The sequence below is a fragment of the Sebastes umbrosus genome, chromosome 11, assembly GCF_015220745.1.
Source record: "Sebastes umbrosus isolate fSebUmb1 chromosome 11, fSebUmb1.pri, whole genome shotgun sequence".
Taxonomy (NCBI): domain Eukaryota; kingdom Metazoa; phylum Chordata; class Actinopteri; order Perciformes; family Sebastidae; genus Sebastes; species Sebastes umbrosus.
In genome coordinates, this window is record NC_051279.1 from 27,778,872 (window position 1) to 27,800,019 (window position 21,148).

Here is a 21,148-nt window from a genome sequence, read left to right on the forward strand (position 1 = left end):
TTCTTTTTATGTGTTATTCTCTCTAATTTTTCTTGTTTACCTTTTCCTTTATTATTAATTCCCCCCTCTCCCTGCCCCTTTGTGCTCTCTCTTCCAGTTCCAGTCACACTGGGTAGATTTGGATTGTGTTAATGTACTTAAATCGGCACACTCCATGAGAAAAGCCTTTACTGCTGACCACAGCCTGCAGCCAATGAGCTGACATAGGTGTTTCATTTTGTGAGTGGGACCTAGCCAGGGTCTTCAGATGAGACCGCTGTGCTAGTCTACCTGCATCATCAGTCCTCTCATCACACACTCTTACACACAGCTATCTGCTCAGCAGCGATAAGCCCGGCCAGTCACTCCTTGGCTGATTTAGATGCGGTGGTAGCCTTGTGACAGACATCAGGGTCGCAATAAAGAACCTGACCTGCAATCATCTTTTCACGGTTGAATGAAAACTATTAGCCTTTCACACTGTTTACTACACGCTGTACCCCTATACCTCTCTCACAGTACAATGCACTCGACAGCAGTGCTACTGGACTGCAGCATTGCTTGTGGACGAACGCACAACACCCTGAAGGAAAAAGCTGAATGGGTTTTCCACTGGATTTCTATAGTGTTCTTTTGCGGCTTTCCTTACTTGGTTTGCATGTCAGTGCTTTGTTTAAAAAATGTCTTGACAAACAACTTGACAACATTTTCTGTTAAACGTTTGTTCTTAAAAGCCCACTAGGGCTGTACCCGAGTCAGAATTTTGATTCAATTCGGATTTGGCTGTTCAATACGAAGATTCGACTATTCCTTCTTTTTTGTTTTCTTCATATAGACTATCCGCCTATCAGAAAACCCATTTGGCCTGAGTTCCACTGATGATTTTGACCAAATAAACATAGTTAAATGTGGTCATATGTGGTCGACGGTTGAAGCTTTGAAGTATTCGGGTTAGCCCAATAATGAACCGAAAATATTCGTGCATTTCTCAGCCGGTGGGGTCCGCGCAGTCTGCTCTGCGGGGGATTCAACTTGGTGGGTCAGAGCTAGAGCGCCACAGAGCGCACAACTGGCTCTCGGCTTGGAAAGGCCCGGGTTAAAGGTGGCTCCCGGCTCCGGCCTTGAGCTTTGCAGCACCACTCGCCCGGACCTGGCCGCTTCCCGGGGCTATGGTGCTCTCTGCTCCCTGTGTGAAAGGGACGTGGCTTATATTGGTAATTATGATTTTTATGCTGGTTTATAGATTTGAACATGACGCGAGATGGTGACCTTTTTTTGAGACAAGCTGTATTTGCCTTCGGATGCACACATGTAGCCGGGGCGAAGACAAAAGAACATAATTGCCGATCTTGCTTTTGTTTTCAATGATTGAAATCGGAAGCTAATTTCAATCGATTTCCGATTTAGAATCGCAATCGTGACACGCCTAGTCACCATTCATATCTTTACAACCAATTGGTTTATGATTAATTTGTTTACAAGTGCACAACATTCTTTACAAGAGCACAAAGTTCTTCATAGATCTAGCCTCTTAAAAAAAAAAATCAACGGAGGGGTCACTGACGATGATTCGACTCATCGACTTTCAGGGGAAAGCCCTGAAGCCCACTGTGTCCGTTACTGCGTGCACTGCAGACTATTAACGAACTTACTTTAGTATAAAGTGTATGGGAGAATAAGTGTTTACATGTATGTTCAACATCGCCGAGATGAAAAGTAAATGCGCAGTCCTTTATGCATCTATGGGAGTGGTAATTTGTGATTCCCATACCAAATATGAAGGAGAAACTAAGGCCAGCCCTGCAGCGCACACCACATCAGAGTTTCCTGTTTTCAGACCTGGCTCAAAGCAAGGAGAGTCAGAGCTGTGGAACAGGGGAGGGGGGCGGGGAGAAAGAGCAGCATGTGTTTCAGAAAAGCAGAGAAGTGCGGTGCTGGTAGTGTCCGTGGTTTGGTTGCAGCTGTAGAGGTGTTGTGCTCAGTGCTGTTTGTGATCTTTTGGTATAGTGGTGCAGATTGACAGGCTGTGGAGGTTGTTTTACTACACTTGCAGTAAGTGCTTATAAAGTATGCACATATGTGAGAGAGCATGTTCTGCAGGCCCCTCCAGCTTGTGTGGGTAGATTACGGGTGTGTGTGTGTTTGCGTCCCTCGGCACTACTCTGTGTGCGTTTCCACCACAGCGTGGTTCATTGCCAAGGTGTAACCAAAGACACAGATAAACACACACACACATAATCAGGGATGGACACCCAGTGAGCAAGCTGGATTTCAGTAGCAACACTCTCCCAAAATAACAGACATTCTCTCTCATCACCACTCCCAGAAACACAAAGCACAACACAGATGTAGAATCACAGAGAGTACAGTCAGTGCTGAAGCAAAGTGTGGTACCAACCTATGGTTTAATCAAGTTTATCAATATTAATATATCAAGTTTATACTGGTTTTCAGTCCTGTTCTCTGTGCTGGGTGTAGATGATCTTGACTCTCAAATGCAGTTTTACATGGTTTTGTTGGTTCGTTGCGGTTGAGGCTTCTGAAGCCAATCTGTACTTACTGGCTCACATGGATTTCCTCAGAAACTGTACACAATCTTCCCCCTTCCTTCCAGATAAATTTCTCAAAGCAAATCTCAAGAAGTGGGCTGTCCAGGAGACAGAAGTACTTGCGCATTTCAGATCATAATTTTAAAGCCAGACTTTTATTTCTCTACAAATATACTTTGTCTATCCATCTGAACTGAAGCAATTCTGCACGTTATGACTAGCTGCACCCCTTTTGGGATAGAAATACGAAGATCCCATAGACTTCAATGCAATTTAAGTATGTTTGGATTGTAATTTTGAAAAGTTTGTATGCAAACATCTCTTGTTATACGAATGTTTGTTTTATACACATGTTTAATAATTATTTTGCGACCTTGCCTGAACCTGAGCTTTCACGATACCTTAATAAATTAAGGTTGATCACCACCATGTCCCTTCAGTCTTCCCCCGTCCAACACAGTGGCCAGATATTGCTTATCCAGACATCGCTACATATGATTGAATCAGGCTAAGTGTTGTCTGTAAATAATCAACGTGTTAACAGCCATCTGTTTGATCTATAGGCTGAGATTTAGTTGGAGACGACAGTCTGATGCTGCTATAACGTTAATGTATGACTGTATTACTGCAGCAGCCTCCCACTCAAGCTAACGTTAGCTAGCCATGCTAGTCACTGTCACCAGCATCACTTAGCCATTTAGCACACTGACAGTGAATATTCACGTATCGTATGAGCCTCAGATGTCAGTGTGAAAGCCTCGGTTGACCCGCTACACAACAGCTTTTCATCATTTTCTCTCCTGTGACGGCGAGTTTCTTTCCCCCAAAAGGGAGCGCGGCCTCAGAGATGACGCTTTGCTGGTCTAGTCTATAGCTTGGAGTCATAAAGCTCCTCTATTAGATCTTTTTTAGGACACAGCAGGGGAACAAATTGGAGATCAGAGTTTTTGGATTTATTGTTGGTGGAACCAACTACAGCAACTCTTCAGCATAGCGTTATTACTATTACTGGTTTGTTTAAAGGAGAAGTTTGGAGACATTTTCAACTTCTTCTCTTTACTCTGTTACCGTCTATGAGGGACACAGGATTGTTTTCCCCCAAAAGGGGGTGTGGTCATGCGAGCCTACTCTGGATGACGTATTGCCGGTCTGATGCATAGTTTCTTGGAAAGCCTAATCAATTTAAAACATCAAATTACAGCATGTGATACAAGAAAAAGGAAGCTGCGTCAAGATTACATAGAATTTCCAGAAGGCTCAGTTGAACATAATTCTATGTGAGTTGAATTATCACAAATGAGGAAATGGTGATGCAGTCATGTCTGTTCAACTGTAGAATAACCTGCTACTGTACACGATTTGTCTTTTCCTCTTGGGCACATTTTAAGCAGTTGATGCAAAATGTGTATGCATTATATTTAAATGTAACAATAGACCTAACTTCCAAAAATCTGGTATTGGTTTGGGTTGTAGCTTATTTTTTCTCTGCAGTTGTGCACTGTTTTAGTTCACAGTCTCCCTCTCTTTGGCTCTTTGTTTCTCTCACCCTTCTCGAATGTGTAAAATTCTTAAGTGGACAGAACACACATCAGATTGGCTCAGAAGCCATCTGTCCTGATATTATCATTTTTGTGTGTGACTAGTCACAAAAACACGCTCAGACATGGAGATTTCAGTTACGGTTCATGTTTTGTCATACAGGAAATTGTGAAATTACCAGATCTTACCAGCAAAGTTCTGTCGAAATTGCAAGATCATGCCTCTGTAGAGGATCTTTAAGGAATCCAAAATGTTAATCTTAGTCTTTGTTACTGTGAATTGTTAAATCTTCTGCTGTTTTGACCCTTGTTCTTTTTTTAAGCTTCACATCAGTGATTTAGCCCTGTACAGCTAGATATGATGTAAAGTGTTAGTTTGTTAGACCATTCTCCTTGACATTTAACATCATTTTGCTCTGTTTTCAGCTGATTCATTTTAGACTGTGACTATCTAGCTTTATTTATGTCCCTTAAATGTCCTTATGTCACCTTGAAAATTCATGTAAGTTGCTGTTGTGCAACTGCCTTTGCAATTGTGATTTACAGTAGTCGCTGTCTGAATTGCTGCTACATCAGGAACCGGTCTACCAACGCAAAACCGTGCATTATTATCTCACACTTCCTCCTGTTTGCCATTATCAGCAGAGGACGTCTGGGCCCAGGCCTTGTCACTGTTGATCTTACAGACACATCAGAGTGCTGTCTCTCTCTGCGTCAATACCGTCCAAGGTTGTCAACCTTTTGTCCTCTCTTCTCAGCTCTGTGACTGACGCGCTGATCAGCTATGCAAACCTGCACTCTGCCAGCTGTGATATTGACTGAGCAAAATGTCAAGAAGCAGCAAATACATGGCATAGGAATACTGCAGTGTTTATTGAATAAGCATTGGAGTATTGGAAGGCTGCACTCAAGGAAATTAAATGCATGAAATTATAGGGCTTGGACAATACACCCATCTCCCTATTTGATACTATCACGATACTTGGGATCCATTTTGATATGTATTGCGATTTTTAAGTATTGCGATTCTACAAGTATTGCAATTCGATATTACGATTTATTGCGACTTTTGTTAACCTTTTTAACACTAGACCATGGGAGAAGTTGAATCATAGACTTCTAGGGACTTTTAATTTGAAAAATATCTAAATTAAAATGTTTAATTTTCAGCATGTATGTAGTCAGAGATGTCCTGAAGTCAAATATATCAGTCATTGTCAGGAATTATTTGTTAAATTGTTTCCAGCAACCAAAAAAAATAAAGAATAAAGACATTTATCTCACAAATTAGTGGTATTTTATTTGTAATGTATAAGGAACATGTAATATTTTATACTTCTGGTGAATATAATCCAATCAATCTTATTTCCATATATGTATTTTGTATATACCGTTCCCTTTGTTAACAGTTTAGTTGCGTCGCTAGCTCTCACTGTCAGCTCCGTTCTCTTTACACATCCATGGTCAGCTCCATCGGGGCCGTTTGAATGCATTTAACATAAATGTCAGTATATGCTAGAGGGAGGAGGGGCTGCCTTTCTCAGACAGCAGATTAGTTTACAAGAATTTTAGGATACGTGGCAAACTAAGCTAAACAGTTTGACTACATACAGACGGCTTTTGTTTTCGCTTGTTTGTAACAATTTGCTATTGTGTAAAACAGCAGTGGTGGATGAGAGACTGCTGACTGAACAGATTGAAATATCGCTTTTCTACATGTTTGTTTATGCTTGTTGAACAGGTGTATTGATGGCTTTTTACTGGCAACGGTTTTATTGCACTTACAATAAGCGTAGTTGTCGTAGTTACCTTCGCTCCATGTGAATGCTTGTTTGTGTAGTTGGAGGTGGTAGCTCCAGACACAGAGAGCAGAGGAGATGCTGCAGTGGGATAATAAATTACAACAAATTTAACTATGCAAAGCACTGATAAAAGAACCGATAACGTTGACGATTCAATTTTGTTTTTTAGTTTCTACACTTTGAGGTATAGCTTTTAAGAATGTGTGTCTGAATGAAAAATGGCCTTTTGCATTTCTGTTTCATTACACTCATTTCACTGAGTGGTTATTGAAATTGAATATAAACATATATTAAAATCTCACCTTCCTGTCTTCTCTCCCCCTCCTTTTTTCCCTCTCTTCCCTTCCCTCGCCTTTTCCCCACAATTTTCTTCTTTTGCTCTCTCCAGGTTCTGTTGCATCAGTTTCGCAGCAGGTGACCCCTACCCCTTCGCCAAAATCCGGCTATTAGATGTGACCACGAGGTTGATCAGGAGAAGCCACCATGTCTTAAGCGCAGACGGGCCCTCAGGAGCCCTGCCCTCCTACCCTGGCCCATCCTACCCCTCCCCCATCCACCACCTTACCCCTTCTTCCAGTTCCATCCCACTCCCAGACCTCCCTGCACATGCGAGGGACAGGCTACCCAGCCCTGGCTCCCCGCTGGCACACCCCTCCCCTCCCTCCCTAGAGATGAGCCTGCAGAAGCACCAGCAGTTGGGTGGTGGTAGCGGTGGGGTGATGGGCTCTGACCGGGACCTGCAGTCCACTGCTTCCTCCATCTCTCTGCCCTCTGTGAAGAAGGTCCCGAAGAAGAGGCGCCTCTCCCTGGCCTCTCTTTTTAGACGGCGAGGTCGGGAGCCCAAATCAGGGCGCCAAAGGTCCCGAGAGCTCCAACATCCTGGACCTCTAGGGCTTGGAGGGGTGGATGGCATCGCCAGCATCGAGAGCATCCACTCTGAGATGTGTAATGACAAGAACTCTGCCTTCTTCTCTGTGGCTGGGACCGGAGCTGCCTCTGCTGCTGCTGCTTCTGCTGCTGCCTCCACCTCATCTGCCTCGGGGCCTTCTTCCTCTGCCACCGCCTCCTCCTCCTCCTCCGCCAAGGTGGGGGGTGGGGTGGGGTCAGAGCTACTGGAGTGCCCGCTGTGCCTTCTGCGCCACTCCAGGGAGAACTTCCCTGACATCATGACCTGTCACCACCGCTCCTGCATCGATTGCCTGCGCCAGTACCTGCGCATCGAGATCTCAGAGTCGCGTGTCAACATCAGCTGCCCTGAGTGCTCGGAGCGCTTCAACCCGCACGACATCCGCATGATCCTGGGTGACCATGCGCTCATGGAGAAATACGAGGAGTTCATGCTGAGGAGGTGGCTCGTGGCTGACCCTGACTGCCGCTGGTGCCCTGCGCCGGACTGTGGGTAAGAAGTGAACTTAAATATACAGCCACCATAACATACACTGTGATGCAGCTCACACTGATCCTGATCCTGTCATATAAACCATGAACATATCTAGAATCTCTCAAATGTGTTTTCCCTCAGATGTGTGCCTTCATAAGCATAAACCATTGAGATCTAGTTATAATCCTGAACCAGGGATGAAGATGCATGAACACAGACACAGCACACATTGCTGCCTGAAAAGGTTAACTTATTTGGGAGAATTACTATCCTTAAGCAGACCTGTTTCTATCATGTTTAAAAACTCTCCCTCTCTTCTTCGCTTTCTCTCGCTCACAGCCATTTCCTATTCTTCCAGGAATTGTTTGAGGTCAGGTGGCTATAAAGCCCCCCCCGTCCACCCCCGTCCCATCAGGCTTTCTTCAAGTACTGTTTATACCTCATTCTGAGGCCATAGTGACCTTGAATACTTTGGCAACTGGATGTTTTGTTTTGTTTTCTGGGATGTCCTGTTTTGTAACCTTGACCAGAATAGTAACAAAATATATTTTGAGGGTAAAAAAAAAATGTGAGAGGCGTGACAAGTTGAAATAGCTGTATCATAAAACAATGTTAGACTTTTGCCTTGGATTTGCTTGGAGCTAGAACAAGTTTATCCTACTGGGCAGGACAGTATTGGCATACTGAAGTATCCCAATATATATGACTGAATTTTGAGAAATTACAATACAGCCAGGATCAATGTCACAGTTGTCACGTTTGGCCACGACATGGATTTTGCATGTGATCATTACAGTGATAAACACACACACATTTTGGTTTAGCACACCCATGTGCACACGTTCTCTCACAAGTCAAAACAACAGCATGGCTGTTATTGTTAGCTGTGAATCACATTACATTTACATTATGTGGCAGGCTACTCCTCCCAAAACACATGTAGGCCTATAGCTCATTTTCAATCTTATTTGGAGCCAATAAACACATCTGTTTTTTAAGATATTTCCCCTTACATTGACAATAGAAAGAAAAGAGGTGGAGTCATGTTTTGAGTGAAGTATCCCTTTTTAATTTTGGAATAATGGATATAATACCATCACCGCAAAAACAAAGAAATACCATGATATACATTTTAGATCATATCGCCCACCCTTAGTTCGGGCTGCACAATTATGGCCAAAATGATAATCGCGATTATTTTGATCAATGTTGAGATCATGATTATATATCGCGATTTTAGGGACAAAATATTTCTATTCATATTTAAATAAACCAAGCACTGCTTTCACTTCCATGTTGTGCTTCTTTCAAGCTAATGTACAAATATTTGCATCAAATTAAGCCTGGTTCTTATTCACAGTGTATCTCCTAGAAGCAAAATAATATTGTACCAAAATTGCTACTTTCACTTTCACGTTGTGCTAGGCTACATTCCTGTTATTTAACACATTTGTGCATACAAATAAGACTTAAAATAAGGTTCTTCTACACCTGAATTCAGTGCATTTTTGTTTTTCCAAACAAGATATATAGAGTCTATTACTCTTCTGCTCTGGATTGCAGCCGCAACATGCAGGAACACATTTTTAAACAGAAATATTGCTGCCATTTAATTGTGGGAAGCCAAAAAAGTGATCGTGATTAATATTCGATTAATTGTGCAGCCCTACCCCTAGCCAGGATACTTATTTATATATTGATGTATTGGCCTTCCCTAGTCTTGCCACGGTATCTTTTTCTCCATTTTCAGTCCTTTCCTCTAAGGCCCAAGGACACCAAGCCAACAGTTAGACGTCAGATGGCCTTCTTTAAGCGTTGTGGCTGACTATTGGCTGCAGTTTGTGCAGTGTGTGTCCACCATTGTTGCCACTAGTTCACTGTTGTACTGCCAGTTGAGTGTGTTGAATTGATGGTGGCAGCAGTCAGTGAGATAGAGCTCAGCTTATTCTTCTCTTTTCTTTTTTTTACAAGCAAAAGACCACAATGCCAAAGCAAACTTTACAATAGAGTTCCAATTTATCAGACATATTCTCAGTTTGTGTATACAAATTCCTGAACAGCTATTTCCTCAGCACAGACACAGAAAGTGTGCATATGTCGGTGGTCAGCTGGCTGTTGGCTGTAACTGTAGCAGTGAACACAGTGTTCACTGGTTCTTTGAGTTCAGCTTTATGTCGTTGTCCTTAGTCGAGTCCTTCCTTCCTCTCACGTTTGTCAGACGGCAAATGTGTATCTCTTGTGCTCGGAGACTAGATTTTATTTTTTCAACCCAGAGTTTCCCTCCATTTTATTTTTTTCAATTTCTCTGTACTCTGTCCTTTCCTCTTGCTTTTTCCTCTTCCCTGAAGATCAGAGGCTTTGGCCAACATCATGCAGTTTTATTACGCAGTTATTTGTGTTCATTGTTTCAGAGAACTTTGTGAAATTCACAGAAGGCACATGTGATCCAATGACCCCCTCCTGGAAACAATAGCTTCGGCGTACTGTAATTTGGCCCACATAATCAGGTGCACCTTGTAAAGGGATCAGAGAAGTTCTGGGCCTGAGCCCACCCACCCATCTCGCCAGCCAAGTCAATACTGAGCCAGGGTGAAAGACGGTAAAACAAAGAAGAAAAGAAACTTCATATTTTCAGCATTTTTTGACATATGGTTGTATTAATCTGACATTATTGAATATAATACTGTATTATCACTGTAGCATAGTGAAAATACACAGCGCTCCCATTGTAAAGAATAAAAAAAAAAAAAAAAACACGAACATAGCGGTTGCTTGCCATCTTCTGTGGTTGGCTTGTCATATACAGTATAATGGGCATATGCAATATGTTTTTTTACTGCGTCTTTGGTGTACCACTGTTATGTCTTGCTGGCTTTGTATTGTTTTACGCTGATTGCAGCTGTGTGCATCACTATTGCTCAAGCAAAATTTCCCCTTGGGGACCATTAAGTATATCTTATCTTGTCTTAGTCTGCGTAGTGTTCAGTGCTGGCTGTTTACTGACAATGATTTTAAATAAGATTGACACGTCTCTGCTATTCCTCAGTGTCTGTCTGCATTCTACACTCAGTCCTCAGTAGAGTAAAACAATCCACGGCGGAGGAAGTCTCCCAGGCTCTCTGTGGCTCTGTGATTGAAACTTAATCTTGGGTCAGTCACAGAGGGGCTGGGAGGCTACAGTCGGATGCAACTACGTCACACACTCCAGGGTTTCCCTCAGGAAATTGGCTAGCCAGTATTTTGCAGCTGTCATCCTTCAAACAGACGGACTTCTCTTACCTTTGAACGTTGTCTTTTTGTCAGCACGCCCTGATTTTGTCTCAATGCATCATGCATCGCATCACCTCCGCTGTCAATCTGTCAGAGATGTTAGGGTTTGCTGTGCTGTGTCTTGTAAATACACATGCGATTGCAGAAGACACAGCTACTGGGGGAACCAGGCAGACTGACAACAGCTGTAGATTTTATTCCAGACTCTGTTTGATACAATAAAAATGATTAAAGCACACAAAATGTCCTGTTCAGATCGAAACCACACTTATCATGTAATTTACTAGTGAACGCAGTGATTGAGGATGGACACAGCATCATTACTGAGGAGTACCCTGCAGCCTTTAGATGATATATCACAGCGCTGATAAAAAGAGGGAGACAAAGTGGTTGCCTAGTTTGCCATTTTAGAAGCTCACTAATATAAGTATAACAAGATGGATTAAGCTGGTGTTTTAAAATGCTTACATAGGCCCCAGCTACGTTAGTAGAAGTGTTAAGAAAATGAATACAGTTCTGCATCACCTCTTCTCAAATGTCAGATGTCTTATTTTGTTGTCTGCACCTTTATTTTATGTGCAACACTTTTACTTATATATGCATTGTTTGCTTGTAACACCACTGTTTTCATTTGTGCTTCCAGACACCAATCTCTCTGTTTTTCCTGTGACCTTAGACCAAATTCATCCTGTGATGTCATCACGGTTTATTAAATCTTAACCTGTGCCTAATATGTTATGTTTGTCTTCTACCAGGTATGCGGTGATCGCTTTCGGTTGTGCCAGCTGTCCTAAGATCACGTGTGGCAGGGAGGGCTGTGGTACAGAGTTCTGCTACCACTGCAAGCAGCTGTGGCATCCCAACCAGACCTGTGACGCAGCACGACAGCAGAGAGCCCAGAGCCTCCGCCTGAGGACGGTCCGCTCGTCCTCCCTCAGCTACAGCCAAGAGAGCGGAGCTGCAGGTTGGCTGCTCTTTTCTTTTTCTCTGTTTATCCTATGCATGTCTGTCAAATCACTCACACATTGTTAAACATGAGCATATATTATATCCAGAACTTTACCACAAGTGTAATGGTGTTGCATAGTTCTTCCTCTAATGGCGCATTCACACCAAGAGCGAAGCCAACTTTTCGCGCGGCGCGATTACATACAAAGTCAATGCAAAGAGGCGAATAGACGCAAATCCACGGCGGGCGACGTGAATGGCACAACGCAAACTCATGAAATTTGCGCCATTTGCGTATTCGCAGGAGTTTGCGTGACACTGTGTCGGGAAAGTCTATCTGCATTGAGATTCTCCTCCTGTCGTCACTGACGTTGTTGAATCAGAAATGGAGGAAAAATGATTGTATCTGTCTGTGGTCATCAAGAGCTACGATAGTACATCACATCTGTACAGAGACCGGGCGAAACTTAGTGTATAAATGTATATGTATAAACCACAGACGACAATGTCACTGCCGTATTTATACCTAGATGACTTTATCCTGAGTGTTGATGGAGCAGCTACATAGCCTGGTACTGATCAATCCAAACTCCATTCAGAAAACAAGCATTTTAAGAGTTGTTTTCTTGTCGTCTTGCGGATGGACCTGTCAAAGCATGAATTCAGACTTTTTACACATCGGCATCATTATTTTGTTATTTCGGCATCATTTTGATGTGTTTATTGCAATTAAATCACAGCACAATCTTTTTATTTTGGGTTCATACCGCAGTAGCGACGTGTGGCTTGCTAGATACAGCTCGGTGAAATTCACAGAGCGCCGGAAGGTGATGTTATGAACCCAGACACAACGTTTGGTTTTCTGACATATCTGGGACTTCCACAACATGTACAAAGTAGAAAGTGACAAATTATTTGTAGGGGATGTTTTTTCTCACCATGAAGAAGTTTGAAAGATGTTACCTGACTGACCAGGCCTAGTTTGATTGACAGCAGAAGTGTAACTAGTCAGTGAAATAATAAATTATGCACAATGAAATCATGTTCTCTTTCCATCCTTGTGCCTCCCAGCTGATGACATCAAGCCATGTCCGCGCTGTGCTGCTTACATCATCAAGATGAACGACGGCAGCTGTAACCACATGACCTGCGCCGTCTGCGGCTGTGAGTTCTGCTGGCTCTGCATGAAGGAAATCTCAGACCTGCACTACCTGAGGTCAGTTTGCCAGCACGCTGGATTTTCAGATAATGCCCAGGCCAATAAACACTGTCATATTTGCCATTGTAAAAATGTTTATGGGTCTCTTTTAATACGTGGCAGTCCACAACTAGCCAGCTCACTTAAAACCTTTGTTTTGACATTTTTCTTTCAGTTCTGTATAGGGCTGTCAATCGATTCAAATATTTTAAGGTATAATATGCAACAATCCCCTAAAAAACTATGTATAGACTGATGGAAAAAGAATCCCTCTCAATCGTCACTGTCGGTATCTGCGGAGACATAACCTCCTTCCCGACAAGCTGTTGTGTAACAAGGGATGAAAAAGCTGAAGACCTATTACAGTATCAACCGTATGAATGGAAAAATGCTTAGCCTAGCCTCCATTGTTTTAATTTTTTTTTCTTAACCTTTCCCTTCTACCTCTCTCAGTCCGTCAGGCTGTACTTTCTGGGGGAAGAAGCCATGGAGCAGGAAGAAGAAGATTCTTTGGCAACTGGGAACCCTTGTGGGTGCCCCCGTTGGCATCGCACTCATCGCCGGCATCGCCATCCCCGCTATGATTATTGGCATCCCAGTATATGTGGGAAGGAAGGTGAGGCTCTGGAGACACATTAATGTACTCTAGTCTGGAACATATTTAAGTTTTCCTGCTTGTTTTCACGACCTGGATGAGGCAGCACATTGACTCAGGATCCGTTCAGGTTCACACTTGAATGTATGGTTTATTATGAAGACACAAGGTTTCATTCTGAGTGTTCTGAGTTCTTTCACACAAAGTGTAACTCTTTCGTTCCAGTTGTAAACATAGTCAGCGTTACACAACTAAGCATTTCACAGTTCATCAGATGAGGAAGTAAATACAGTGCGTGACCGGAGACCAGCACTGCATCAATCAGTAACTTATATTATGAAACTAACACACATACTGTCTTGTATTTTTCCAAGGCTCTTAAGCTGGGTATACACTGTACGATTTTAGCCTGTTTCTGTTTTTCTCGCACAGTTGAAGCAGAACCACGAGCCAATTCCCCAACCTCGTTGCCTTTTTTCTCCTCTTTTTACAGTAATCGGAGCGTAGCTGTCAGGATAACAATGTACAATACATATAGTAAAACGTAGCTAGCTTACCTCCAGTTCTCTCTGTAAAATGGACAAGCCTTACTGTCCACGTCTTCCTAGCCTGCGAGTCCATATAACGTTACGCGGGCGCCTCTTTTTTTTTTTTTTTTTTTTTTTAGACGTTTCAGCAGACAGGATGGTACAGATGATCAAGGCATCACATTTCTGCCCCGTTAGCATTGTGACCCGTACAGACCTCTGCTAGCAAACTAACTTTACCTGCCTCGGAGCTTTCAAACAAATCTTTATTGACAACTGTCAACAACCAGAACGACTCTCAGGGGCCGACGAGTTTTACACGTACAGTGTGATCACTCTGGTCGTGGCTGACGATCGGACCGTACAGTGTGAGCACATAAATCGTGAGCTTTGGCCTTACATTGCAAACAATTTGTTCGTACAGTAGGAGTAGGAATTACACAACAACATTTCTAAAATCGTACAGTGTATGTCCAGCTTAAGTTATCTGAAGCCAGCTGAGGTGATTTGTCAGTAACCTGCCCTGTGTGTTGGTGTTTCTGTGTATACACAGTCATCAGCTCTGTTCAGTAAGAACTTGACATTACAGTGAAACGAAAGTATTCAGGCTCTCCAGAATTCCCCTCTCAAGCCAGCCAAGAAGAGGGCGGAGCCAACACTCCTCCCCGACAAAACCAGACCACATTCAGCAGCGATCACATGTGAAACATCTGAGCATGAATCACCTGCATTCCACACGTAGTGGGTGAATGTGGCTGTTCAGACTTGATTTTATATCTGCATCCTGGTGAATCACTACACCGGGACCACGGCCATTTACTGGCAGCGTGCTCACGTGTCATATCAGCTCTACTTTGTCACTGTTGACTGACTTAGAAAGCAGGAATCTGATGATAATAGTTAACAAGCAGTCTTTGTGGCTCTGTTCCAATGTTGCTGTTTTCAGTCTTCTATACAGTGTTAGTTTTGGCAGCTATTCTAGATTTAGTCTTAATCTCGCCAACATTTAGAGCAAGTTTGGAGCGTCATTTAGGCCCTTTCTAGAGGGAACTAGTATGACATGGTTCCTTGGTTTTCTAAATTCATATGATGCCAGTATCTTCACTCTAGCTTTAAAACTGAGCCTGCTACAACTTAAACATCACAAGTTGCGTTAAGGCGTTAAGGAAATTAGTGGCGTTAAAACAAATGTGCATTAACGCGTTATTATCACGTTAACTTTGACAGCCCTATTAAGTATATAAAGTAGTTCAAATGAATGAACACCTTAATGCATCAATAATTATAATCCAGTAATATATTATCATTCTGCATGATGAGTACACGGTGGGAGCCGCGAGCCACTTTCACCCCTGGGCCTTTCCGAGCCCAACTAGAGCCGGGCAGCGTCGCGGAGGAAATGCGCCCGGCGATGGCGAGCCAACCCACCCGTTGAGATGTGTTAAAATATTTTCGGTTCATTATGAAACTGTGGCGGGACAAAATGGACTATGGCGGGTCACTACAGTTTATGTAATTAATGGGGAAACCCTGTGAGAAGTTGCTCTATCTGACTGTGTGAGTCTCATTGTTCCCCTTTCTTTCTCTGTTAGATTCATAACCGCTATGAAGGCAAAGATATCTCCAACCACAAGAGGAACCTGGTGATCGCTGGTGGAGTGACTCTCTCTGTCATTGTGTCTCCAGTGGTGGCTGCAGTCACCGTCGGTCAGTCTATTCTCCAACATCTCCTTACCTCCTTCCTCTCTCTTTCTCTGTGTGTCTCTGCCTCTAGCGCTCTAGCTCTCTGCATGCCTGAGGATCTTTATTGACATCTCCTTGTTTGACTTTGCTAGCTTCAGGAATTTCTTTGAAGTTCATATTATGCAAAAGTTTGTTTTCACAGATTTTTTTTCCAGTGCCTTGGTCTGACACGTCCCTGGTGTTTCCGTCTCTTTCACCCCTCAGGCATCGGAGTTCCCATCATGCTGGCTTACGTCTACGGCGTGGTGCCCATCTCGCTGTGCCGTAGCGGAGGTTGTGGTGTCTCAGCTGGGAATGGCAAAGGAGTTCGCATAGAATTTGACGACGAGAATGACATGAATGTTGGCAGTGGGGCCGCTGCCACCGGTAAGGTTCACCATAACCCCCCCACTGACACCCAAAAGTGACTCCATGTGTTTATGCCCAAGGCAGCAAACAGCAGAATTTTCCTTTTGCTGACCGATACGCTACGGAGTCCGTGTCCAAATGAAATCTGCTGCTGGTTTCACACATGTCAAGTGTTCTTTCACTTTATTCTTTTACAGAAAAATGTGCCTCTTCTGTGAGAACAAAAGCTTGCGGCTTCTTAGAAAAAACTTTAATTAGAAACTTGTCATGTTTTAGACACAGCTCTGCCTTTTGTTCCATTGTTATTGTTATATTTTTAAATGTTTATTTTTTATGATCGTACATTCAATGTAGATACTACGTCAGTGGCAGACACCAGGAACAACCCTAGTATAGGCGAAGGCAGTGTCGGGGGGATGACAGGCAGCCTGAGTGCCAGCGGCAGCCACATGGACCGTCTGGGGGCCATCAGGGACAATTTGAGTGAGACGGCGTCCACCATGGCCCTGGCGGGAGCCAGCATCACCGGCAGCCTCTCTGGCAGCGCCATGGTCAATTACTTAAACAGGTACTGAAACAGCAACACATGTCATGGGATTTAAATGTTGGTCCAACTTTGGACTTCATGGTGCTTTCCTGCATTGTCTAAAATCACACCCCCCTCCTCCTCCACCCCACCGCAGGCTGGAGGTGCAGGCTGATGTGCAGAAGGAGCGCTGCAGCCTGAGCGGCGAGTCTGGCACCGTCAGCCTGGGCACAATCAGCGACAACGCTAGCACCAAAGCAATGGCTGGATCCATTCTTAACGCCTACATGCCCCTCGACAGGTGAGCAGCATTTACTGGATGAGACGGCTCGAGCTTGTTACTATTCCCAAATCAATGAGATACTTTTTCTAGTATTAACGCTACCAGTTATCTAACGTTAGACTGTTTGATGTTAACGGAAACGTCATAGTTAACACTCTAACGAGTCAGCAGCCGAAGTTTGCATTTACAGTGAGTGAGCTGATGATAACGTGACGTTATGAGGAGTCAAAACTCAACCACAGCTCAAGTTACTGATGTTAACCACTTATTTACTTACATACTCCTTTGTCCCCTTTGGGTAGTAAGGCTGGGTTGTCAGTCGCTTCAAATATTTAATCAAGATTAATTGCATGATTGTCCATAGTTAAAAAATCAATCATTTTTTATCTGTTCAAAATGTACCTTAAAGGGAGATTTGTCAAGTATTTAATACTCTTATCAATATGGGAGTGGGCAAATATGCTGCTTTATGCAAATGTATGTATATATTTATTATTGGAAATCAATTAACAACACAAAACAATGACAAATATTGTCCAGAAACCCTCACAGGTACTGCATTTAGCATAAAACAATATGCTCAAATCATAACACGGTAAACTGCAGCCCAACAGGCAACAACAGCTGTCAGTGTGCTGACTTGACTATGACTTGCCCCAAAACTGCATGTGATTATCATAAAGTGAGCATGTCTGTAAAGGGGAGACTTGTGGGAAAATGGTCATGACAGTTTTTGCTCACCAAAATTTAGCGCATGTTTGGAGCGTTATTTAGCCTCCTTCGCAACAAGCTAGTATGACATGATTGGTATCAATGGATTCCTTAGTTTTTTTTAGTTTCATATGATACCAGTATCCTCACTCTAGCTTCAGCTAGACCTGAGCTGTTGGTGGCTTTACCTGAGCCCGCTGCAACCTCAAAATCGCAAGTTGTGTTAATACGTTAAGAAAATTAGAGGCGTTAAAACGAATTTGCGTTAACGTGTTATTACTGCGTTAACTTTGACAGTCCTTTTAACTCATGCTTCCCGCTTCCTCCCATGTTCCAGAGATGGAAACAGTATGGAGGTCCAGGTCGACATTGAATCCAAACCCGGCAAACTACGGCACCACAGCGGCAGCAGCAGCGTAGACGACGGCAGCCACATTGGCCGCTGCGGCTGGACCTGCCCCTCCAACGGCTGCACTTCCTCGGAAGGCAAGGGGGCCTCTGCCAAGTGGGCCAAAGAGGCATCCTGCTCCTCCTCCACCGGCTCGGGGGGCAAAAAGAGCAAAGGCAAGCTGCGCAAGAAAGGCGGCGGAGGCGGCACCAAGATCAACGAGACGCGGGAGGACATGGACGCCCAGCTGCTGGAGCAGCGCAGCACCAACTCCTCGGAGTTCGACTCTCCGTCGCTGAGCGGCAGCCTGCCGTCCGTGGCCGACTCCCACTCCAGCCACTTCTCCGAGTTCAGTTGCTCCGACCTGGAAAGCATGAAGACGTCCTGTAGCCACGGCTCCGGCGGAGGCGACTACCACACGCGCTTCGCCACCGTCAGCCCCTTACCCGAGGTGGAGAACGACCGCCTGGAGACCTGCCCCGCTTCTTCTTCGTCCTCCTCGCAGGGACTCGGAACCGTGATCACCCCCCACTCCCCTACCTCCACCACCTCCTCCCTGGGCCACGGCGCAGAGATCCCCCCTCTCTGCTTCATCACAGAGGAGAATGTCAACCTGGTGTGCCCTGCTGAGCTGGACTCTCACAGCAACACCAGAGAGCTGCTAAAAGAAACCAACAACAACAACCAACCACAACATCCAACCCAAACCCAAACCCAAACCCAAACCCAAACCCAGCAGCAGTCCAAGAACTCCTGTATACAGACGGACATCTGAAATACCTTAAGTGCTGCACAGATGCTATTTTTTAGTTAACATCTTCTCCTCCATTAAACTAACAATCACAGCTTAACCTGCGTTTTCTGTTATTCCCTTGTAAAGGGGACGTGTTATTTTGGGATCCCCTGAGTAAAACAGAGATCTGTGTGTGCGTCAGAGGGCTTGTTGAAAGTAATAACAGGCAGCCATGTGAGAAATGTTAAGGTTGTGAATGCTGGTGTTTCTCCCTGTGCGACCCGCAGACTGCTGACACTTTTTTTCCCCCACTCACCACTCGTAACAGAGACAGGCCCACTGATTCTGTCGCTGTCCTATCGATCTGTGTAGGTTTAATATAAAACCACTGTGCCGGGTTTTTCTTCTATTTGATTTTTGGCTCTACAATGCGGATGCAAACACCATGCAGGAATCTTACAGCTTTCCAGAAGTGAACTCCAACAGGGACCAGGCAATATGATTCACTATTTCCTCCTTTTTTTTTTTTATTTCCCCCCCGGATGTTATTAGTAACAGAGGAACCTTTGTGTTCCTGTCTGTATTTATTATTAGACTTTTCTTTTTGTCTTTTCCCTGGATGTTTGTTTGAAAAGAACCCTGTAAGGTAGGGATGCACCGATCTGACTTTTTCAGTCCTGACAGCGATACCTGGACTTTGGGTATCGACCAAGTACCGATCCAATACCAGTGTTTTTTTAATTAATAAGCTGCTTGCCTCACTGTGTGGAAGAGACTAGGATCATTCTTTCATGTGTCAGGCTTTACTTAAACATTGCTTTCCTAACTTGAAACGTAAAACAAAATGTAACAAATAACTACATAGATGTAAATCTACTGAATTGTTATTATTAAAATAATAAATCGTACACCAGCAACTTGGTAAGAAATCTTCAAAATTTACTGGAAATACTAACAATGTATTTAGTATATAAACATAGAATTGAATTGAGTAGATCGGCCCCGTTGTCAGATACCCGATCCAGCTATTTGAGTCAGTATCGGCCAGATATCCGATGCGGTATCGGTGCATCCCTACTGTAAAGTGTAATTATAAGGCCTGGGCTCAACATCCTACATCATTTTAGCACTAAAATCAATTTGTAACACAAGTGAGATTCATTTTAGATGGATGGAGACAGAGCTGTAGTCCCACTGTGGGAGCTGCAGCTCTTTTGCAGCCACAGTTTTTCGACCTATAGCTGCCTAAAACCCTCACTGTGTGTGTGTTTTCGTGCCAAGATGACTGGAAACCCGGGCCTCGTTAGGTTCTGTGGAAAGCTTGTGATGATATGTTGGGGGGCGGGTGGGTGAGGGTTTGATTTGAGGAAGGGTCTCTGGAAGGCCACGGTTTTTTCGAGATAATGCTGAAAATCATTATATTAAAATTAACCAATGGGTTGGTTCAATTCTGTGAAATTGTATAAAGAAACTGTTTTGTCCTGTTCAAAGGTGATTTATTCAGGCTGACGGCCTCGCCTCACTGAGTAAGAGAGAGCTTTGATATCTTTCTTTGTTAACTCATGGTGCCTTCAAGAAGCTGTTTGTGTTCTCTGTGTTCGTGTCTCTCTCTCTCTCTCTCTCTCTCTCTCTCTCTCTTTCTCTCTCTCTCTCTCTCTCTCTCTCTCTCCACTGTGTCTTCAAGACTCAAAAAACAACGACTCATTATAGGTTGCAGAACGTCTGTCTGTGTAGGAGGGATGCTCATTCACATACAGAACATACTGTGGTAGACATGGTAAATGAAGACTTTTCAATTGCCTACCAAAGACAGCACTCAGGCTCTTGTTAAATCTTATACCTTTTGACTCGTCACCTGTAGACACGGTATAGTGCGTCCTGTTTACACCATGGGGATGAATGAAGACAAGACCCAGGATCATACAGACATACAGACTGCTGTTTTTGTACATGCTTCACAAAACGCTACGCAAATAACCGAGGCCGCAGAACGGCCCGAGGCACCTGCACTGTTACCTGTATTTCTTATTATGTAGATGTTCTGCAATGCACAAAGGTTAACAGGGACACACAGGTCGGGTCTGGGTTAACCTGCCCTACTGATCCGTCCTGTGGTTCCCGTTTGTGTTGCCAATCGGTGCTGCTGAGCAGACTTGAAGTCAAATTCTGTTTTCAACACTTTTATTTCAGAGTGTTTGCTTAAGCCCGTCTTTACTGCTCAGTGGTCGGCTCTGTCGAGGCCACTGAGCCGGCTCAGGTGAACCTCTACCAGGTGAGGTAAAAAGCATCTTGAATGGTATTTTGACCCAGGTCTGTTACTGAATGAACACTGATTTTCGGTTTCGGCGGATAAGGCTACATGCTGCAGTCCTCCCCGCATTTAAAGCAAAAATTGTCATTTTGTTCTTCCTCCTCGGTTTTCGGTCTCTCATTCTTCACCAAAATCTCCGGTTTCTTGATCCTAATTTGAACACTAGTGCCAGATATAATTTGTAATTTGTGCAGAATGGCATAAGGTATTTGTATATTTGTTTGGTAATTTGCTTTACTATATGCGTGTAAATGCATATCAGAAAAAATAAAAAAAATATATATGAAATGTCGTCCTCCGTTTTTCACAAGCAAACAC

General features: G+C 43.7%; 1 protein-coding gene across 1 annotated transcript in view; it reads left to right on the forward strand.

The window, feature by feature from the left end:
* The window catches only part of LOC119497434 (E3 ubiquitin-protein ligase RNF19A-like), a 30,578-nt gene extending 9,460 nt beyond the window's left edge, over window positions 1-21,118 (forward strand). The window contains exons 2-10 of the mRNA XM_037785564.1: window positions 6,257-7,267; window positions 11,275-11,483; window positions 12,539-12,683; window positions 13,119-13,281; window positions 15,380-15,494; window positions 15,735-15,896; window positions 16,233-16,446; window positions 16,562-16,705; window positions 17,736-21,118. Coding sequence (XP_037641492.1) covers window positions 6,540-7,267; window positions 11,275-11,483; window positions 12,539-12,683; window positions 13,119-13,281; window positions 15,380-15,494; window positions 15,735-15,896; window positions 16,233-16,446; window positions 16,562-16,705; window positions 17,736-18,561 — 2,706 coding nt within the window. The 5' untranslated portion in view covers window positions 6,257-6,539 and the 3' untranslated portion in view covers window positions 18,562-21,118. The remainder of the gene's footprint in view (window positions 1-6,256; window positions 7,268-11,274; window positions 11,484-12,538; window positions 12,684-13,118; window positions 13,282-15,379; window positions 15,495-15,734; window positions 15,897-16,232; window positions 16,447-16,561; window positions 16,706-17,735) is intronic.
* The last annotated feature ends 30 nt before the right edge of the window (window positions 21,119-21,148 follow it).